Source organism: Varanus komodoensis, unplaced genomic scaffold (assembly GCF_004798865.1).
Source record: "Varanus komodoensis strain SLA01 unplaced genomic scaffold, ASM479886v1 scaffold67, whole genome shotgun sequence".
NCBI classification, from domain to species: Eukaryota; Metazoa; Chordata; class Lepidosauria; order Squamata; family Varanidae; genus Varanus; species Varanus komodoensis.
Genome location: NW_025336308.1, coordinates 1,415,389 through 1,431,914, shown reverse-complemented (window position 1 = coordinate 1,431,914; position 16,526 = coordinate 1,415,389). Strand labels below are relative to the sequence as shown.

Below are 16,526 nucleotides of genomic sequence, written 5' to 3'. Positions count from 1 at the left end.
GTTGTACCTGACTCCCCAGGATCCTGACATAATAGAGATACCTATCAGCTTTCTCAGGGCATTCAGGATAGGCATGACTCCTCTAGGCTCCAGATAGGCATGACACGGCCAAACACTAGAATAATCAGCTGTCTCAGGGTATGCATGATAGGCTTAGCTCTCCTAAGCTCGAGCCCATTCAAATGACCAGTAACTGCCTCAGAGAATTCCCCTGGTAAGTGGAAAGAGCTTACCTACAATGTAATGGACAAAGATTGCTTAGAAGGTGTAAATTAAAAGATAAAGCTTACTGCTAACCAAATCTGCTTCTATATATCGCTTGCTCAACTGCTTATGTGATTCTGTAACTCCCCATTGTCGCCATTGTTCTCATTCTTGTCAAAAACTGATTGTATTGTTCCCCATTTGCCGAAAGCGCATTGTGAAGGTATAAAGATCTCCTTCCAACTCTGTTCAAGCACCGCATTCTAACCATGAATGTTGGTCCCTGCTGCAGGAATAAATCTGGGCAGATTTTTGAAAAATGAATGTATAACTGGGGTGGAAGGAATATGAGTGAAAGGGAGATGGGAGAGAATAGACTGGCCCTACCTGGATGGGGAGGCTTTCTACTTGAACCCCATTTCTGCTGCTGTCGGCTGCAAGCTTCCGATACACTCGATTAGTGAGCGGTAGCACGGAGAAACCCAAAGGTTTGGGGTTGCTTTCCAGATTTCCTGGTGCTGCAGGGTTGGAAAAGGAAAATAAGCATCACAAACGGAGGCCAAGATCTGTGTCCCCAGCTTGGGAGACTTGAAAGATGGCCCCTGCCTCCCCAACCGCTGCCAAAGAGAAGGGCGCACTTGCTCTGTAGTATTCGAGCACCAGGGCAGTGTCGTCGGAGAAAGCGGTCGCTCCATCCCTTCCTTGAAACAAGAACGAGGTGTTCCAGGTTGGCTGCTCAGGGGGACCTCCAGCTGGGGAAACCTGAAGAAGAGACAGGGCAGGCTCAGCCTTGCTTTTAGAGTATTCTTTTTATTCCTTTTCCCGTTCTAGCTTTGCACTGTTCACTGCTCTAGAACCTGCTTAGAAATAGAGGAGTGTACAAATACGACAAATAAATATCGGAACGTTTTCAGGCATCCCTAGTTTTTCCTACCGCACCTGTGTGAGGCTTTGGAGAGGTCACAGCAACAGAGAGCTCCCCTTCTCAGGCAAATATTGACAGAGAAACCCCTTTTGATTATTCTAATTTATTTAATGGAACCATTATTCGGCGACCGAGCGCACCCTCATGCAGTGCAGGGTGGTGGGGGAAGCATTTTGCAGACCCGCCTCCGGCTTAGCTGCATATTGTTCTCACGAAATCCAAAGGCTCACATGGAAACAGCTGCCCGGATGCATGGCATTTGCACAGCATCTGTGCATGCGTTGATCTAGGACCCTTCCCGGCTACTCTGCAAAATTCCCACACTGGAACATCTGTAGATGCTTTCGCATGGAAGAGCAGAAATCATTGGAAGGCTGTATGGACTTTTCTGTGTTCAGTTCAAAGAGTTAAGCTTTTTTGTGAGCTTTTCTTCTTCGGAGGGACACTTTAGGACCCCTCTGAAGGTACAAGCAAAGAATGGCTGGGTTCCACCCTCCCCCGTGCCTTTTGGGGACCATTTCTGGAGGAAATGCTTCTGGCAGGAAAGGCTAAAGGAATTGTCCTTCTGGGGATCTCTGTGGATCTCCCATGCTGGCTGTTCACCCTGCTTTCTGCTTTCGGGAGATCCTCATGACCTGAAGGACCATGGTTGGAGCGAGCTTTCGCCTTCCCCCTCCACTGTTAACGCTGTGACCTGCCCACCGGAGTGGCACCTTTTCATCTGCCTGCATTTGCATGCTTTGAACTGCAAGGCTGGCAGGAGCTGGGACGGAGCAACGGGAGCTCACCCCGCTGTGCAGGTTCGAACCGGCGACCTTTCGATCAACCAGCCCAGCAGCACAGCGGTTTAGACCACTGTGCCACCTGCAGTCCCTAAGGTGGCCACGCTTGCATCCGATTTTACAGAGGACAGTCCTCTGTTTGAAGCCATGTTTTGTTAGAAGGCAATCCAGTCTTCCTTTCACGTAAAGAATGATAAGAAGGGAAAACAAATTTTTTGATGTTGCCTGTTGAGATAGAAGGAATTAAATCTGCTCCTGACAACCAGTCCCTAAATGCTTCGGGTAGGAAGCTTGCGTTGGCCTTGCTGTTCGGCTGAAGGTGAATCTGGAGGCATAGTCCACGGACAAGTGACTGTCTCGGGATGCCGAGAGGATCAAGGACGATTAGCCAACACAGATATTTGCACAAAGAAAGACATTCACCTCCAGAACCAGAGCAATTACCTTCCCCATGACTACCCCTTGGTAGAGCCGCATTGAGTCTCTTGGGTCCATTGAGTATGGACACGGTTTTGCATACAAGAAACACCAACAATGAAGGAGTCAGTAAGGATTTAAGCCTTTATATTTTAAGGTATCCTCATGGGAGGCAGGCCTCTTCCACTCCATCATCCATGCATTCATGGAATCTGATTTATTTTTTAATAGAATCTCATTTTGAACTTGGCTCATGCAGACAGGTTAAAATTTCACTCCAGTTCATTTTTTAAAATAGCCATCTACTTTCATTCTCAAATTACTTCGTATCTGGGAGAGAAATAGCATAAGGTTGTAAAACGCAGAATACAGAGGAAGCGAAACTGCCAGATTTCCCCTTCCCTAGCTTTTTGCTTTAATGGGAAGTCTGTGGAATAGAGATATCTAGGTGAAGGTTCTTGTCAGAAACGAGGTCTTAGATCTGTGAACAAGCAACGGACAGTTCATGGCAAAATGAATTTTTATGGTCAAGGTCAAGCACCAGGCAAGTGAAGGAGGGAGGGGGGCATAATGATCAACCTGGGAGGCAGAAAACCTCAAATGCTTTTGCTAAAGCTGAGGAGCGTTGATGACAATGGCTAACGGTGACATTAGCCAAGGAAAATGGCTTAAAGCAGAATCCCTGAAGCGGAATCCTCTGTGGAATCATGCATGGTTCAGAAGGGGCCATCCTGACCTGACTCAATAATTTAAGACTCAATAATTTGAAGCATGTGTATTCAACTTTGTGAGCAGAATTAAGGTGAGCACAACTGCAATTTGACAGTTCCCAGACCATTTCAGTTATTGGGCCACCAAAGGAGTAAAACCTTTCCAGAGAAGCAGTGATGTTAGCTTGTTGCAGTGAAAACCACCAAGAATCTCAACAACCCAGGATCTCAGTGTCTCACAAACAAGAATAACTCATTTATTTGGGCATGAGCTTTCATGCCTACTGTCCATGTATGAAGTATTAACCTGTGGCGTTAATATATACACATGTTGGCAGTCAAGACAAGATGCAAGCAGTACTGTCAAAGGAAATGAAATGCAAGAAACGCAGACAGTGACAATTCTCCAATCACTGAATATACTTTTGTACTAAAGAAATATTTGCTTTTATGAATGCCATGTGCAGCCTTCCAAAGGGTTAAAGAAAAAGAAAGAAAAAAATAAAAGGATGCAGGGGGGAAAGAAGAGGGGAGAGAATACCAGGCAGCTGAATTCCCTTTGCGGATTAATTTGTAATTCAATTGCTAAATGCAACCCTGGTGCCTCGTAAGTGTGATTTATGGTATGTAAAACAAACCACTTGAGTGGGGGGTCGACACATTCCCATTTGCTGTTTCTGCAGCTCCGTGTCAAGGCAAAGACCCCCTTTCTGCCTCCCCTCTCTGCCTCCAAGGTTAAAGAAGAGAAGCATCTTCGGAAACTCCTTCAAGGTGAGAGTTTCAACCCCCATTCATAATTTTCCTGATCCAGAAGAGAAAATGAAGACGTCGCTTGCCTTGTCCCAGGGCTGCAATCAGGGCGGACCCACCTTCATGAAGAACAGCAGACTCGGGTCTCTGGGAGGCCCTTGGGTTGATTCTTGAGGGGTCCCGGAGGCAGAGGAGCAGGTGGGGGCAAGACTAGAGCTTACAGCAGCACCAGGAGTCTGCAGAACAGGAAGGGGATGCCCAGAACATCCCAAGGCAGAGTGTGCCGGCTACTGGGGCAGGGGGCAGAAAACTGTCAGGAAGGAAGACTGCAAAAGCAAGACGTGGGCAGCATTTTGCTGTAGGCCTCACTTGTCAGACCTTTGCTGAGGAAGGGGGGGCTTCCTCCAGCTCTTTCTTGTTTTTTTGGGGCGGGGGGTGAGGGAGACGAGCCAGCCAACATCTCCTTTCCTTTTGAATAGCGGGCATCAGTCCTGGGCACGACCTGAAAAGGCACCCATAGCCATCAAAAGCAGACATTGCTTGGCATAATGTTTGCAAATGCTAAAAATGCTCACAGATGCTTGCATTTGATGGACATCTTCAAGCCCGTCTAGGAGAATAAACCACAACGGGTGACCTTTGGAAGCTTTAAACAGTCATAAAACCAGAGTGAAAACCACCAGCAGGTAAAGAGCTAAAAGCACGTGTAGTGCAGTCAAAAGCAGCACTGAAGGACACAAAAACCTGGGGAAATGGAAGGACTTTATCCAGGGCTGAAAAGGCTGCCATGTTCGTGCCCGGTGCCACCACTGAAAAGGCCGTCTTTTTGGTGGACACCCACTCCTCCTCCATCTGGTGGCTGCCCAGAGACGGACCTGTAATGTCGATCTCTTGCATCCCTGAGAAATGTCGGTTCCCCAGGACAGGAGAGACCGTTCCTCTGTCGAACTGTTCAAATTCTCTCCCAAAGTGATGCTGAAATTGGCTTCCTTGCCATTCGCGCCACTGTCTTCACTCGCTCATCATCCAACCTGCTATTTCAGCTATCTGCATGTTAGCAAAGAGGATCCAAGGTTGTACGTAGACAACCTGGCCTAGAGATGACATCGGAAATCCACTCAGGGGCTGAGATGCAAGGGAGCACCAAGATGTAGACAAGCTGACGATGGTCCAGAGGAGGGCGGCAAGGACGGTCCAGGGACTGGCGACAAAGCCTTGTGAGGAGACATTGAGAGAACGGGGCATGTATGGTCTTGAGAAGGGAAGGCTGAGGGGAGGTGTGACAGCCCTCTGCAAGGACCTGAAAGGCTGTTACAAAGAGGAAGAAGGACGGGATCTTTCCTCGACCAGCCCAGAGTGCAGGACACAGACTATCAGGGTCAAGCTGCAGGAAGCCACGTTCTGGCTAGAACAATCCTGCCTGCTACAGAAGTGGGAAAATGGGACCCATGACCGAGGGAAGTGGGCGGCTCTCCCACACTGGAGACGTCCAGAAGGAGGCTGGACAGCATCTGAGAGGGAGGGTGCAGACCGATGCCCGGCAACAGCAGGGGGTGGACTCGATGGCCTCCGTGGCCCCTTCCAACTCTTCTGTGAGTCTGTGACGGACGATGCCTCCCATCCACCAGGCCACGCTGCCTTCCCCAAAACCCTTCCACAAAACCAACACTGTGTTGGGTTTTTAACAAAACTAACAGGAGGCGTGTGCGGCGAGAGCAGAGGGGACGGCATTTTCCCGGCCCAGCTGGTTCTGCTGAATCATTTATAACCCCGTATCCGACTTCTGCATCCCATTTGCCAATGCCAGCTGGCAATATGCCTCGCCAGGGAGCCGTCGGCTGCACTGGGATGAAATCACGGTTTATAGGACCTGGCTCCAGTGTTTTCCTCTTTAGGCTAACATTTCACTCCGGCAGCCCATCCTCTTCGCACCCCCTCCTCCCAGAGGGGAGACACCACTTAAGCTGTGTGAACAGACCGGAATTAATTTTGGGCGGTGCTCTTTCATCTCGGCAGGAAGGGATGCGAGGGATAAAGCAGATATTCCTGGAGCATCTTGGGATGGGCTTTGGAGGAGCTGTAGATGTGTAAATTTACTGCGTGGACACGGGCGACAGCTGTCCCTAAAGCACAGGACTAGCAGGGAAGGAGCGTGGGACGGAGATCAACCCCCCCCCCCCCGGAGCATTATCCTGCTATGCATCTCTTGGGGCTGCAGGGAGAGGGCTCCGAGCGATGGGGTCACTTCTTTGAGGAAGATAAATGCCGAAGAAGAGTGTGCATTGCCTGCTACCAGGTTCTAGGGACCCCTGGGCTCACAGCGGGCCCCTCTCCCTGAATGTTCCTCCTCATCTTGCTTGTTCAAATTGCCACCTGTCTCTCGCTTCCTGCCCCATCCAGTCAACTGGGAAGACACATGGGCTTCATGACCGACTTGGCCGCTGGCTTAACTGGGGTGGGCAGTGAGCAGGAGCAACAGCCAGGAGGGCAGGGTGGTTTTGCTCACATCACAGGCTAGAAATGCCTGCGATGCGCACCCGCCTGCCCAAAAAGCCTGCGGATCATCAGGCGCGCTCGGTTTCGTCTCATCCCCGGTCCCAAGGGCAGTTCTGCCTCAATGGGCACCCATTTCCCTGGTAGGATAAGCCAGCCCTGCTTTCACCCTGGGGCCACGCCTTTGGGGGAAGCAGTGCAAACCCTGGGAATCAGCTCCACAAGTTCCACTGGCGCAGAGCCGGCAGCAATGCCTGCGGGAACCAGAGTCAGGTCGGATAGTCGAGGGGGAGGCGGCAGCTGGAGAATCCTGGCAAACTTTAGCACTGCTCATTTGCCCCTCCCCTAAGGGCAAAAAGCCTCGAGATCCTGAGGAACCAGGTCTCCTGCTCCCTGAAGGGATCCTTTTAATGGGAGATGTCACGGATGGAACTTGGGATTCCTGCAGGTGAAGCTGAAGCAGCGATCCTGGACTGAAGCACCTTCGGATGCATTTGGAATTCTCCTTGTCCAGCAGCCAAACCTGGCTGGTGTTTTTGCCTCCCGAGGTCATCAGGTGTAACTGTGCTACCTTTTGGAACTGCTTCACCACGAGACGCAACTGCCTGCTTCACTTCCACTCCAATCCTGTCCTTTAATTAGCACCCTTTAAATAAATTATTTGATAATTATGGGGACGGAGGGCAGGAAGAGAAGCAACTAACCAAGAAGGTACTGTCAGCTGGAAGCAGATAATATTTTGATGAGAGTTGGACATTTGGACGAGGCTTTCTTCAAGTCTTTCGCAATCAATCTAGTTATCAATACGATGGCATTTTATTTGCCTGGATATATTTGCAGTATCGCTATTATTTGCTTGTCTTGGTTGATTTAGATGGGCTGGGGAGGCGAGAAGGGAAATCATGGGGAAAGCATTGCATTTGGAATGTTAAAATGTTAGAGTGCAGCCTTAATGATCAGCGAGATGTAAGATTTAAGTTTTCTTCATGCCCCTGAGAATGAACTGTGGCAGTTCTTGGATGTCAGTGCAGTCGGCAAGGATTGCTTTTATTTATTTAAAACATTTTTATGCCGCCCCCATCGCAACAAAGCCTCGGGGTGGCTCACAACAAGAACAAAATATACAAATATAACAAATTATACAATAAAAATATTAAAACCCGGTGCATCTCGGCTTAAAAGATTTAAAATCCTATAAATACCAATAAATTAACAATTAAAATAAGTTTTAAATAAAAAGGTCTTCACCTGGCCCAAAAAACAAATGACGACGGCGCCAGGCGGACCTCTCTGGGGAGCGCATTCCATAGATTGGACGCCACTGCAGAGAAAGCCCTCCGAGTACCTACCCTCCTAATTTCCTTCACGGAGGGTACCCGGGTTTGAGCAAAACAGCTTAGGATCAGGGCTCGAATTTCAGAGATGAAACCTGAACATTATTTCAAAGCAATCCGACAAGTCCAAGAAGCATCAGTCAAGACTAGCAAGTAGCAAGGAGAATGGGGAAAGGTCATTTCAGCAAGACACATCGTCCGTTTCATACAAACCAATTCAAGGTGTTGGTTATGACCTATAAAGCCCTAAACGGCTTGGGTCCTGGTTACCTGAAGGAGCGCTTACATCCTTATATGCCCAGCCGCCCCCCTGAGATCGGCGGGAGAGGCCCTTCTCCGGGAGCCCTCCATGGAAGAAGTTAGGAGGGTGGTTACTCGGAGGAGGGCTTTCTCAGCGGTGGCGCCTAAGTTATGGAATGCGCTCCCCAGAGAGGTCCGCCTGGCGCCGTCGTTATTTGTTTTTCGGCGCCAGGCGAAGACCTTTTTATTTAAGCAGTATTTTAAATGTTAATATTATTGAATTTTATTTGGCCAGGGCGGCTTGTTTTATAGTGTATATTTGTATTTTATTGTATATATTTTAAAATGTTATTTTAAATTTTTTGTTGTAAGCCGCCCCGAGGCTTCGGCGAATGGGGCGGCATAAAAATGTTTTAATAAAATAAAATAAATAAATAAAAAAGTAGGTGAGAATTGTGATATACAAATTGGTTCGGCTGCACTGCTTGCAAAATAGCCTGAGATGACGGCATCCCAGAGACCTTAAGACGCTGAATGACATGATGCACACGAGCAGCCATCAACAGCAGGAAGTAATAAAACGTGAGGTTGTGCGTGCAGCTGTCTGGGGCATGTGGAAGCAAAGCTGCTGACTTTCCAAGGATGCCGGCAGGATGCAAAGGGAAGTCGGAAGGGCTGCAGTGGTTTGCACGAGGAAGATCTCAGGAGGATCCCGGAAGGGGGTGGATTGACTCCCTTAAATTTGCCAGTCTGAAGCGTTTTTTTAGGGGGGGAGGGTTAAAATCAAGTTACGCAGTACAACCACCCCTCAGAGTAAAATTGCTCCCCTTTGGACGCGTGCTTGCGAATACTCCGAGTTACTCAACCGGCTCTTTTCTCTCCCCCACCGAGCGCGTCAAGCAGTGCTTTGTACCTGTGGGTGGCCGTGGTTCATGACTTGTGGGACGTCAAAATCTTCCATCGTTGGGTCTGGGAAGTTGATGACTGTCGTGGGGACGTGCGGGGCACTGAGCGGCCGAGCCCTCATCTCTCGCCTTTGGGGAGAAAAGCAATTCCCAGAGTCATTTGCACCCACAGCCTCAGAAGTAGATTGCAGAGTTACGGTTCAGTCCCGAGCGGGTTTCCCCAGAAGCAAATCCCATTGTATTCAGTGGGGCTTGTCCCTTAGTAAAAGTGCTCCGTTAAGCCTTGCAACGCAATCTTAGAACACAGAGGTCCGCCTGGCGCCGTCGTTATTTGCTTTTCGGCGCCAGGCTAATACCTTTTTATTTAAACAATATTTTAGTAATTTTTAATATCATCTATAGGTTTTTAATTTGCATCCAGGGTGAATCTGGATTTTAGGTGCACTATTTGTATTGTGTTTATTTATTGTGTGTCAGCCGTCCTGAGGCTCGTGCGAATGGGACGGCATACAGAAATTCCAAATAAATAAAATAAAATCTGAGATGCATTTACTCAGAAGTGAGCCTCCTTGAGTTCACCTAATGAGCGAGGGAAACCCTCTGGCGTGCATTTCCCAATACAAGGTGGAAATGGGGCCCAGTTTCTGGCATTTCTCGCCAGACAGTAAAGATTTGGGATGTGAGATAAATAGGGTAGCTGGGAAAAAGTGACTAGCGTCTCTGCAAAGACAGAATTTCTCGGGAAATTTTGTTTTCCCTGAAAATAGGTTGCTAACAGGCAGCTTTTAAACAAACTTAAAAAATAAGTCATGTTGAGATTTTTCATGTTGGAAAACGCAGCTGCTTGATTGAAATCTTTCTTATTCATTTCTTTGAGTTATGTCCCTTTTTTTTTCTTACGACCTCAGAGGGACTTACAGAATTCTTCTGCTGCTCTCAATTTTATCCCCACCACAACAACCCTGTGAGGAAGGCTGGGCCGTGAGTCTGTGACTGGCCCCAAAGTCACCCAGTTGGGTCCATGGCTGAGCGGGGACTAGAACCCAGATCTCCTGAGTCCCAGTCCCGGTGCTCTTAACCGCTATACCGCACTGTCTCTCTATACTTGAATTCTATTGCAGGGTCCCAGAACGAGGCTAAGAAAATAAATAAACAAACCAAATTGACCTGCTAAGGGTGAACTCCACCCTCTGAGAAGCTGCTGGGAAATTTCTCTGGAGAAATCCAGTGAAATCCACACTCACATTTCTCTGCCCAAAAACAAGGCACAGAATTTCGAGAGACCGTCTGCATGCAGCCTGGAGAACTTTTCTGCAGAACAGGGACAATAAGTCCTTTCAGGAAATGGTGAGTAACTCAGACTGTGAGTCACCAGAGCTGCTTTTCTCCTGCTCATCTTCCCCTGTGCCAGTCCTACTCACATGTAAGCCCCGAGGTTGTTCACAATTCGACCAACAGCTACGATGTTGCCATCAGAACGAGCTAAGGGCTCATTGATTCCTTTAAGGAAAACCTGGAATCGGAAAGAGGAAGAAAACATGTGGAGGAAACTCAGCCACATTCTGTGCCTCCCCCACAAAAAAATAGTATCTTGGACATTTTAATATCTCAAAATTACTTTCTGGCTCTCCAAAGAACCATCCAAATGAAAACTCTGCAGTGCCGCTGCATCTAAACTTCTTTGTGCCTGCATCCCTTCAGATTCAAAATATATTAGGAATATGTCACCACAAATGGAGAAGACATTTGTTTAGTTTGTCTTTTCATGCAAATTTACCTAATTCGTTTTTCCCAGCCGAAGAACTCTGAAATGTCAGTGTACTGTGATATTTGCACTTTCCTGAATTTTGTGATGCCATTCTCCAATTAAATCAAGAAAAATGCACGAAACAGGGAATTGTGCACATGAAAAAGTGACTGTTCGTGGAAAGAATGCACAAAACAAAATGCTTTATACTTGGAACATTGCCTGCAAAAATGCATATATTAGAGCGCACATAGTTATATCAGGCCAAATGAATTAAGTTCTTTTCTAAGGGGTATTACCATTTCCAGTGGCACAACAGGATGCCCTTTATTTTACCCACCAAAGATCCAGCCTATTTCTGTTCCATGTCATGTCTTTCCCAGAAACTATGTATTTTCATACAGTCTGCATTATTCCATGTATTTCCCCCAAAACAGGGATTTTTCTATGCATTTTTTGAGCTGAGAACTGCATTGGAAAATTCAATAAAAACCAATCACTACATTCCCATTAGTCTGGAAACTGCAAATTTGGCCAGCATAGCCCATGGCGAAGAACGATGGGCACTGTAGTCTACAAACACTGAGAATGCCATGGGGGTCCCATCCCTTCGGTAAGACTCAGGTAAAACCTTCAAATCAGCAGAATAAAGCAGAAAACGAATTGCAGAATTGCTTGCTTTGTTTTGCTTACTGGAAACCGCAACATGGCCCCAAAGGGAAGTTATCTGGATCTAAGACAACAAATGACCCTTCGTGCTGTAAACAGATCAGCTGGAAAGACCTTTTCCTGCCCTTCCTGTCTCTTCTGCAAAACCAAAACCCCCAAGGTTGCTCTTCGGCAGAGGGAGGAATGGTGCCTGGGAAGGGCTATGCCTCCCACCCCCTCTTAATCAATCCCACGCTGGGATTAAAAATGCTTTTCATCGGGGACCATTGTCATTTGCTGAATGTAAATATGGAAACAAGGCAGCCAAGATCGATTCCTGCCTGGGGACCCTCCGGGACACGAGCCTGCCCACCCGCCCCCATCCGAGGCGTAGCCCAGGGAAGATCTGGGCCATCCACCAAGCATCCCTCCTCTCGCCACAGCTGCCGGCAATGCAAATAGCCCTCTCCATTGTCAGACAAGCTCTCAGACCGACAGGAGGGAAGGCAGGGGCCTTGGAACGCCAAGGGGCTGCTCATCTTCTTTCCAGGAAGGGTGGAAAGATTTTAGTCCAAATCCCCATCATCAATTCCATCAACTGGCAGCACATCAGTAACCATTTCCAGTCCTTGTTTTGCTTTCTTGCTTGCCACCTGCAGAGGGCGGGTTGGACTACACCGAGAGAGAAACGGTGGGTGGATGTGAGAATTGCTAGGATCCGTCATTTTCCAGGTGGTTCTCAGAAGAAAACAGTGGGCTTCATAAGGACAAATAGCTGGGTTTATACGAAATCGGCTGGAATGGGATTTTAATATATTCATCTGTGCTAAATGATTAATAGGCATTTATATTAAAGTCTCTCCCACCTGCTCTGTCAAACATATATTCATCCTTCCATACGGGCGAAATGGATTAGGCAGAAACATCACCGTGGCCCAAAGCTGGAGAGAGATCCAGCGGATGAAATTGTGGGTCCTACACCAGGGTTTTCCTGCCCGTTTTCACCAGCACAGACTCCATTGATGCTTGGAATCGAGTTTGATCATGCGCAGATATTCAGTTTCCCGGCACTGAGCTCAACCTGTCCCCTTTCCACTTTAACATGCCTCTCCTCCCTGCAAAAGTCCACTTGAACATTCAAAGGCATTCTGCACCTCTTAATTCATAATGAATGTTTATAATTCACCACTGATTTCCGTACGAGCTTTTCCTAATGCTGAATATTGTGCCAGTGACTTCTCCTGAAATAACGCATGACACGAAACATTTTGCACGTACCACCCGTAGCACATGCCCCTTTCGTGTCTGCCTTTTCCTATTATGCCTGCTGTTCTGATTTGCAAACTACATCGCAAAATTTAGGAAAGTGTGAATATCACCGTGTGACTGCAGTCTGGAATGTGTGGGTTTGCGAAATGCAAATTTGCGGAGTTTGCATAAAATGTGAAAGGAACAAAACTCCTGCCCACCCCGAGCCAGCATCCTGAGTTGCAAACCAGCTTGTTCCCTCCATGTTCTCCCAAAGACCAAAGACCACGCTCAATCCCCTGACAAGCATTCCCATGAGAGCCCATCAGGAAGTGAGTCCATGTGTCCAGGAGTGGAAGGACGTTGCAAAGCCTTCTAATATGTGGTGAGATGTCTGGGATGAAGGTCCTCAAGAAGATGGGAAGGTTGCTGCAGAGCCTCACTGGAGAGAACATTCCAGGACTGGGGTCACTGCTGAGAAGACCCTATTCCATGTTGCCGTCCTCCAAACTTTCCTTGGAGGAACCAATGGAGAAGGGCTTTCTAGGTCAGTCGGCATCAGTATGTTCATACAGGTGGAGGTGCTTTCCAAGGACTAAAGGACAACTAACGTGCACCCATGTCTGTGCAGGAAGGGACCTCTCTCCATCCAAGTCCTCCTCCCTTCTTCAAGTGGCTTTTCCCTAAAACAGGGAAAGGCCTTATTTTGGCACGGAAACCCAGAGAGATACAGGAGGTACCAGGCATGCTGGAGCAGGGGACAGCTGATGCATCAACATTATCTTTGGGGAAGGTACCCATGAAGGTCCTTGAGCCCAATCTGGCTCACCCTGCTCGGGTCCTGAGATGGAAGCCAGGGCATGGGATCAAAGTTCTTTGCACCACAAAGAGAGGGGAAGGCAGGGGCCAGAATTGTGCCCACCCACCCTCATCTCGGTAAAATATCAATTTATGACGGGGACATGACCTGGCGGGAGAAAATGTTATTGCCCTCCATGGCACCACAGTTCCAGACCAAGTCATGCCCAACCGTGGCTTAGAAGTTGGCTCCTAATCAAAGGTCTTCCACCTCACGGCTTCTTCGACTCTTGACCCGCATCAGCATCCATTTCCTGTGACTGAGGTTCCCAACTACATGCTCCAATACTTGAACCGCACAGGATATTTAAGGTTCCATTTGGAAGCCAGGAAGTCCTTCCTGACGGTTAGGACCCCTGGGGCATGGAATGGGCTTCCACGGAAGGTGGTTGAGGCCCCATCGGTGCAGGTGTTCAAGGACAGGCTGGACATGCACATGTCGTGAGTGGGGCCGGCTGGAGCCGGGGGTCAGACTAGATGGCCCGGGAGACCCCTTCTGACCTGCTCTGTTTCTCTGTTTCTATATTCACCAACCCACCAACGAGACGTTGCTGCCTAAAGCTTGTACCCCCAGCCTGGTGGCTCATTCCACACACGTTCCGTCAAGCTGATTTGGAAAAGCAGGCATGCCCCTCACCTCCAGGCCCGTGTACTGGACTCCAGCATACCGTGGGATCAGGCTGCCTTTACGAGTGATGGTTGCGTACAGCTTGGTTCCTACTGGGTCCTTCTTCCGAGGCTGTTTGGGGAAGAAGCAAGCAGCTCAGTGAAATGGGAGAGGGGAGCAGAGAGCTCTCACCAGGCCATAAACCAAGGCGTTTGATGTTTATAAACAGTCTGGATTGCCTTGCGGTGGCCCCAGGCAGCCATAACGGGCTGGGAAGCAAGAATGGATCTTTGACACTCACCGTTCCCTTGGGAGATTTGTCAAGAAAGATCAATAGCATTCATCTTCTGTGTTTGGCATTTAAATATTTCACAACACAGAAAGATCTGTTACCAGTCTCTTGATGAAAAGTAAATAACCTTTGCTTCAGCGGAGAAATTGGATTGGGTTCTCAAGTGCTTATGTAGGGGGAAGGCAAGGGGGGGACGTGTCAACCATAAGCAACATGGTTAGCGATCCAGTCATGCCCTCGCCTTGCACACATCTTCCGGAAAATAATACTTTCACTATTTCATTATTATTTATTTTAATACTATTTATTTATCTATCAAAGAATTTGTTCATTATTATTTTATTCATTTATTATTTTATTAATAATAAAATAACGTATTATTTTAATAATAATAACACAAGCACAATACTTGGTTTGGTCCCAGATCTGGTGGTTCCAAACAGCCCGGTCTTGCCAGGAGTTTTTCTGCTCCGCTGTTCACGAAGCCAGAGGAAACACAACGGGACAGCGGTGGATGATGGGATGTGGAGCAGAAAGTGCCGAAGGTGCCACCCATGCTTTGTGCTCGGGTTGTGAGCTGTGGGATCGTGGTTAGCAAGCCAGGCTTTGCCAGCGCAGGCCAGTGAGTCAAGTCAAGTCGTCTCCATTTCACCAACATGATGCTGCCGTTAATGCCAGGCTACCTGGGAGTCCACAATCCTTGCGCATCTTTCACAGATCGCCTTGAGATCTGCCAGGAGCTCCTGCCCTCCCTTCCTTTCACCCCGACTCTGGGGCACCCATAAACTTGGGGCGAGCCTTTGGGATGGCCAGCAAATCGGCTCAATAAATGCACAGAGCAACAAGGCAAGCTAATGTTAGGGCTGGAGGCATCTGGCAGACAGACTTCCTCTGTGCTTTCATGAGACCACTAATCATTATTATCTCATCAATACAAGCACTCTCCTTTTAAAAAAGAAAGAAAAGAAATCCCATTCATTGTGGAAATAAAGGTCAGATTCCCCCTTTTCTTTTTAATTCAGGCATGCAGGCAAAGGAAGCCTGTAGTTCTTATAATATTCTGCACTGCATGAAACCGTCCACTGAAAATAGGTAATTTTTCTTTCTTTCTTAGCACACCTGCACCGTGGGGTTGATTCACAGAGGGATGTGGGTATCAGCAAAGAAAAAACAAAACGTATTTTCAGGTTTCCACCTCTAAGCTCGCTTAAGCCCATATGAAATTGCAAGCTCTGCTTTTTCACTTTGCTCGAAAACTTCTGCGCATTTCCCCATGCATTTTACACACATCCGTTGTGCAGAGTTTTGAAATGTGCACACTCTTTCCTATTGATTGGCATTCCAGGTTTATATGAACCTAGCAAAGACAGACGGTACCTCTGAGATGACTGTGTTGTCTTGCAGGTATTCATCATGTCGGTGTTTGCTTATAATGAGCTGACCCAGTGGTGCAGTTGGGTTCTTTTAGGCTCTGGATTAAATGGTATTATTTGGCTTACTCTCTTTCGTGAAGCCCTGGTTGTCTACCTCGTGTTCTACTCTGATGGTATTACTGAGATGACCAGAAAGAAAGCCTCTCGCAACTTGAGATACCCATTTATCTCAGGGTAAGATTTTGGGGACCAGGGAGCAAATGAGAATTCTTCCCAGCTTTACAAGTCTTCAGAAGCATTGATATAGAAGGTTTCCTTCAGCACATTTCTGTAACTTGTACGGCTTTGAAAATCTGAACACTTTTTCCATCAAGGATTATCACAGTTACATAAAAGCTTTCCTTCACCTGACCTTAGTGAAAACTTCAACAAAACTTTTCTTGTGTAATACAGTGGCTGTTCATAAGCCTGGATTTAGGACACGGAATCAAAATATGTAAAGCCAGAATGACGTAAACTTCTTGGAAGAAATTCCCTCATCGTGCACCCTGGATGTAGGCCCTGATTAATATCCTGTCTTTCTACCCCCTAATGAGACCTTCCAAGATCATGGTGGAAACAAAACACCATCTTGAAGATCTTAAGAGCAGTGACCGAAAAGCAACATATTAGAGCAAATATGGGCCAGATGCTTGGACTGTTCTGAGATATTGTTTGAGTTCTCTTAACTCTCAGCCGTAACATTGTGTATTGTTATATATTGTTGTGTATTGTGTATACAGTTGTGCATTGTGTATACTGTTGCTCTCTGGTTGTTATATTATGTATATTATTTATTTATTTATTATATCCTGCCTTTTTCCTACCAAGGGCTCAAGGCAGCTGACATCATTCTCTTCCTCCATCTTATCCCCACAACAACAACCCTGTGAGGTAGGCTGGGCTGAGCGTCTGCGACTGGCCCAAAGTCACCCAGTTGGCTCCATGGCTGAG

The 16,526-nt window shown here is 47.5% G+C and overlaps 1 protein-coding gene across 1 annotated transcript in view; it reads right to left on the bottom strand.

Moving 5' to 3' along the window:
* The window catches only part of CCDC33 (coiled-coil domain containing 33), a gene marked incomplete at its 3' end in the record, with an annotated part of 97,754 nt that overhangs the window by 50,799 nt on the left and 30,429 nt on the right, over nucleotides 1–16,526 (bottom strand). The window contains exons 5-9 of the mRNA XM_044450492.1: nucleotides 13,899–14,000; nucleotides 10,182–10,273; nucleotides 8,769–8,889; nucleotides 843–966; nucleotides 592–722 (exon numbers count right to left, since the gene is read on the bottom strand). Coding sequence (XP_044306427.1) covers nucleotides 592–722; nucleotides 843–966; nucleotides 8,769–8,889; nucleotides 10,182–10,273; nucleotides 13,899–14,000 — 570 coding nt within the window. The remainder of the gene's footprint in view (nucleotides 1–591; nucleotides 723–842; nucleotides 967–8,768; nucleotides 8,890–10,181; nucleotides 10,274–13,898; nucleotides 14,001–16,526) is intronic.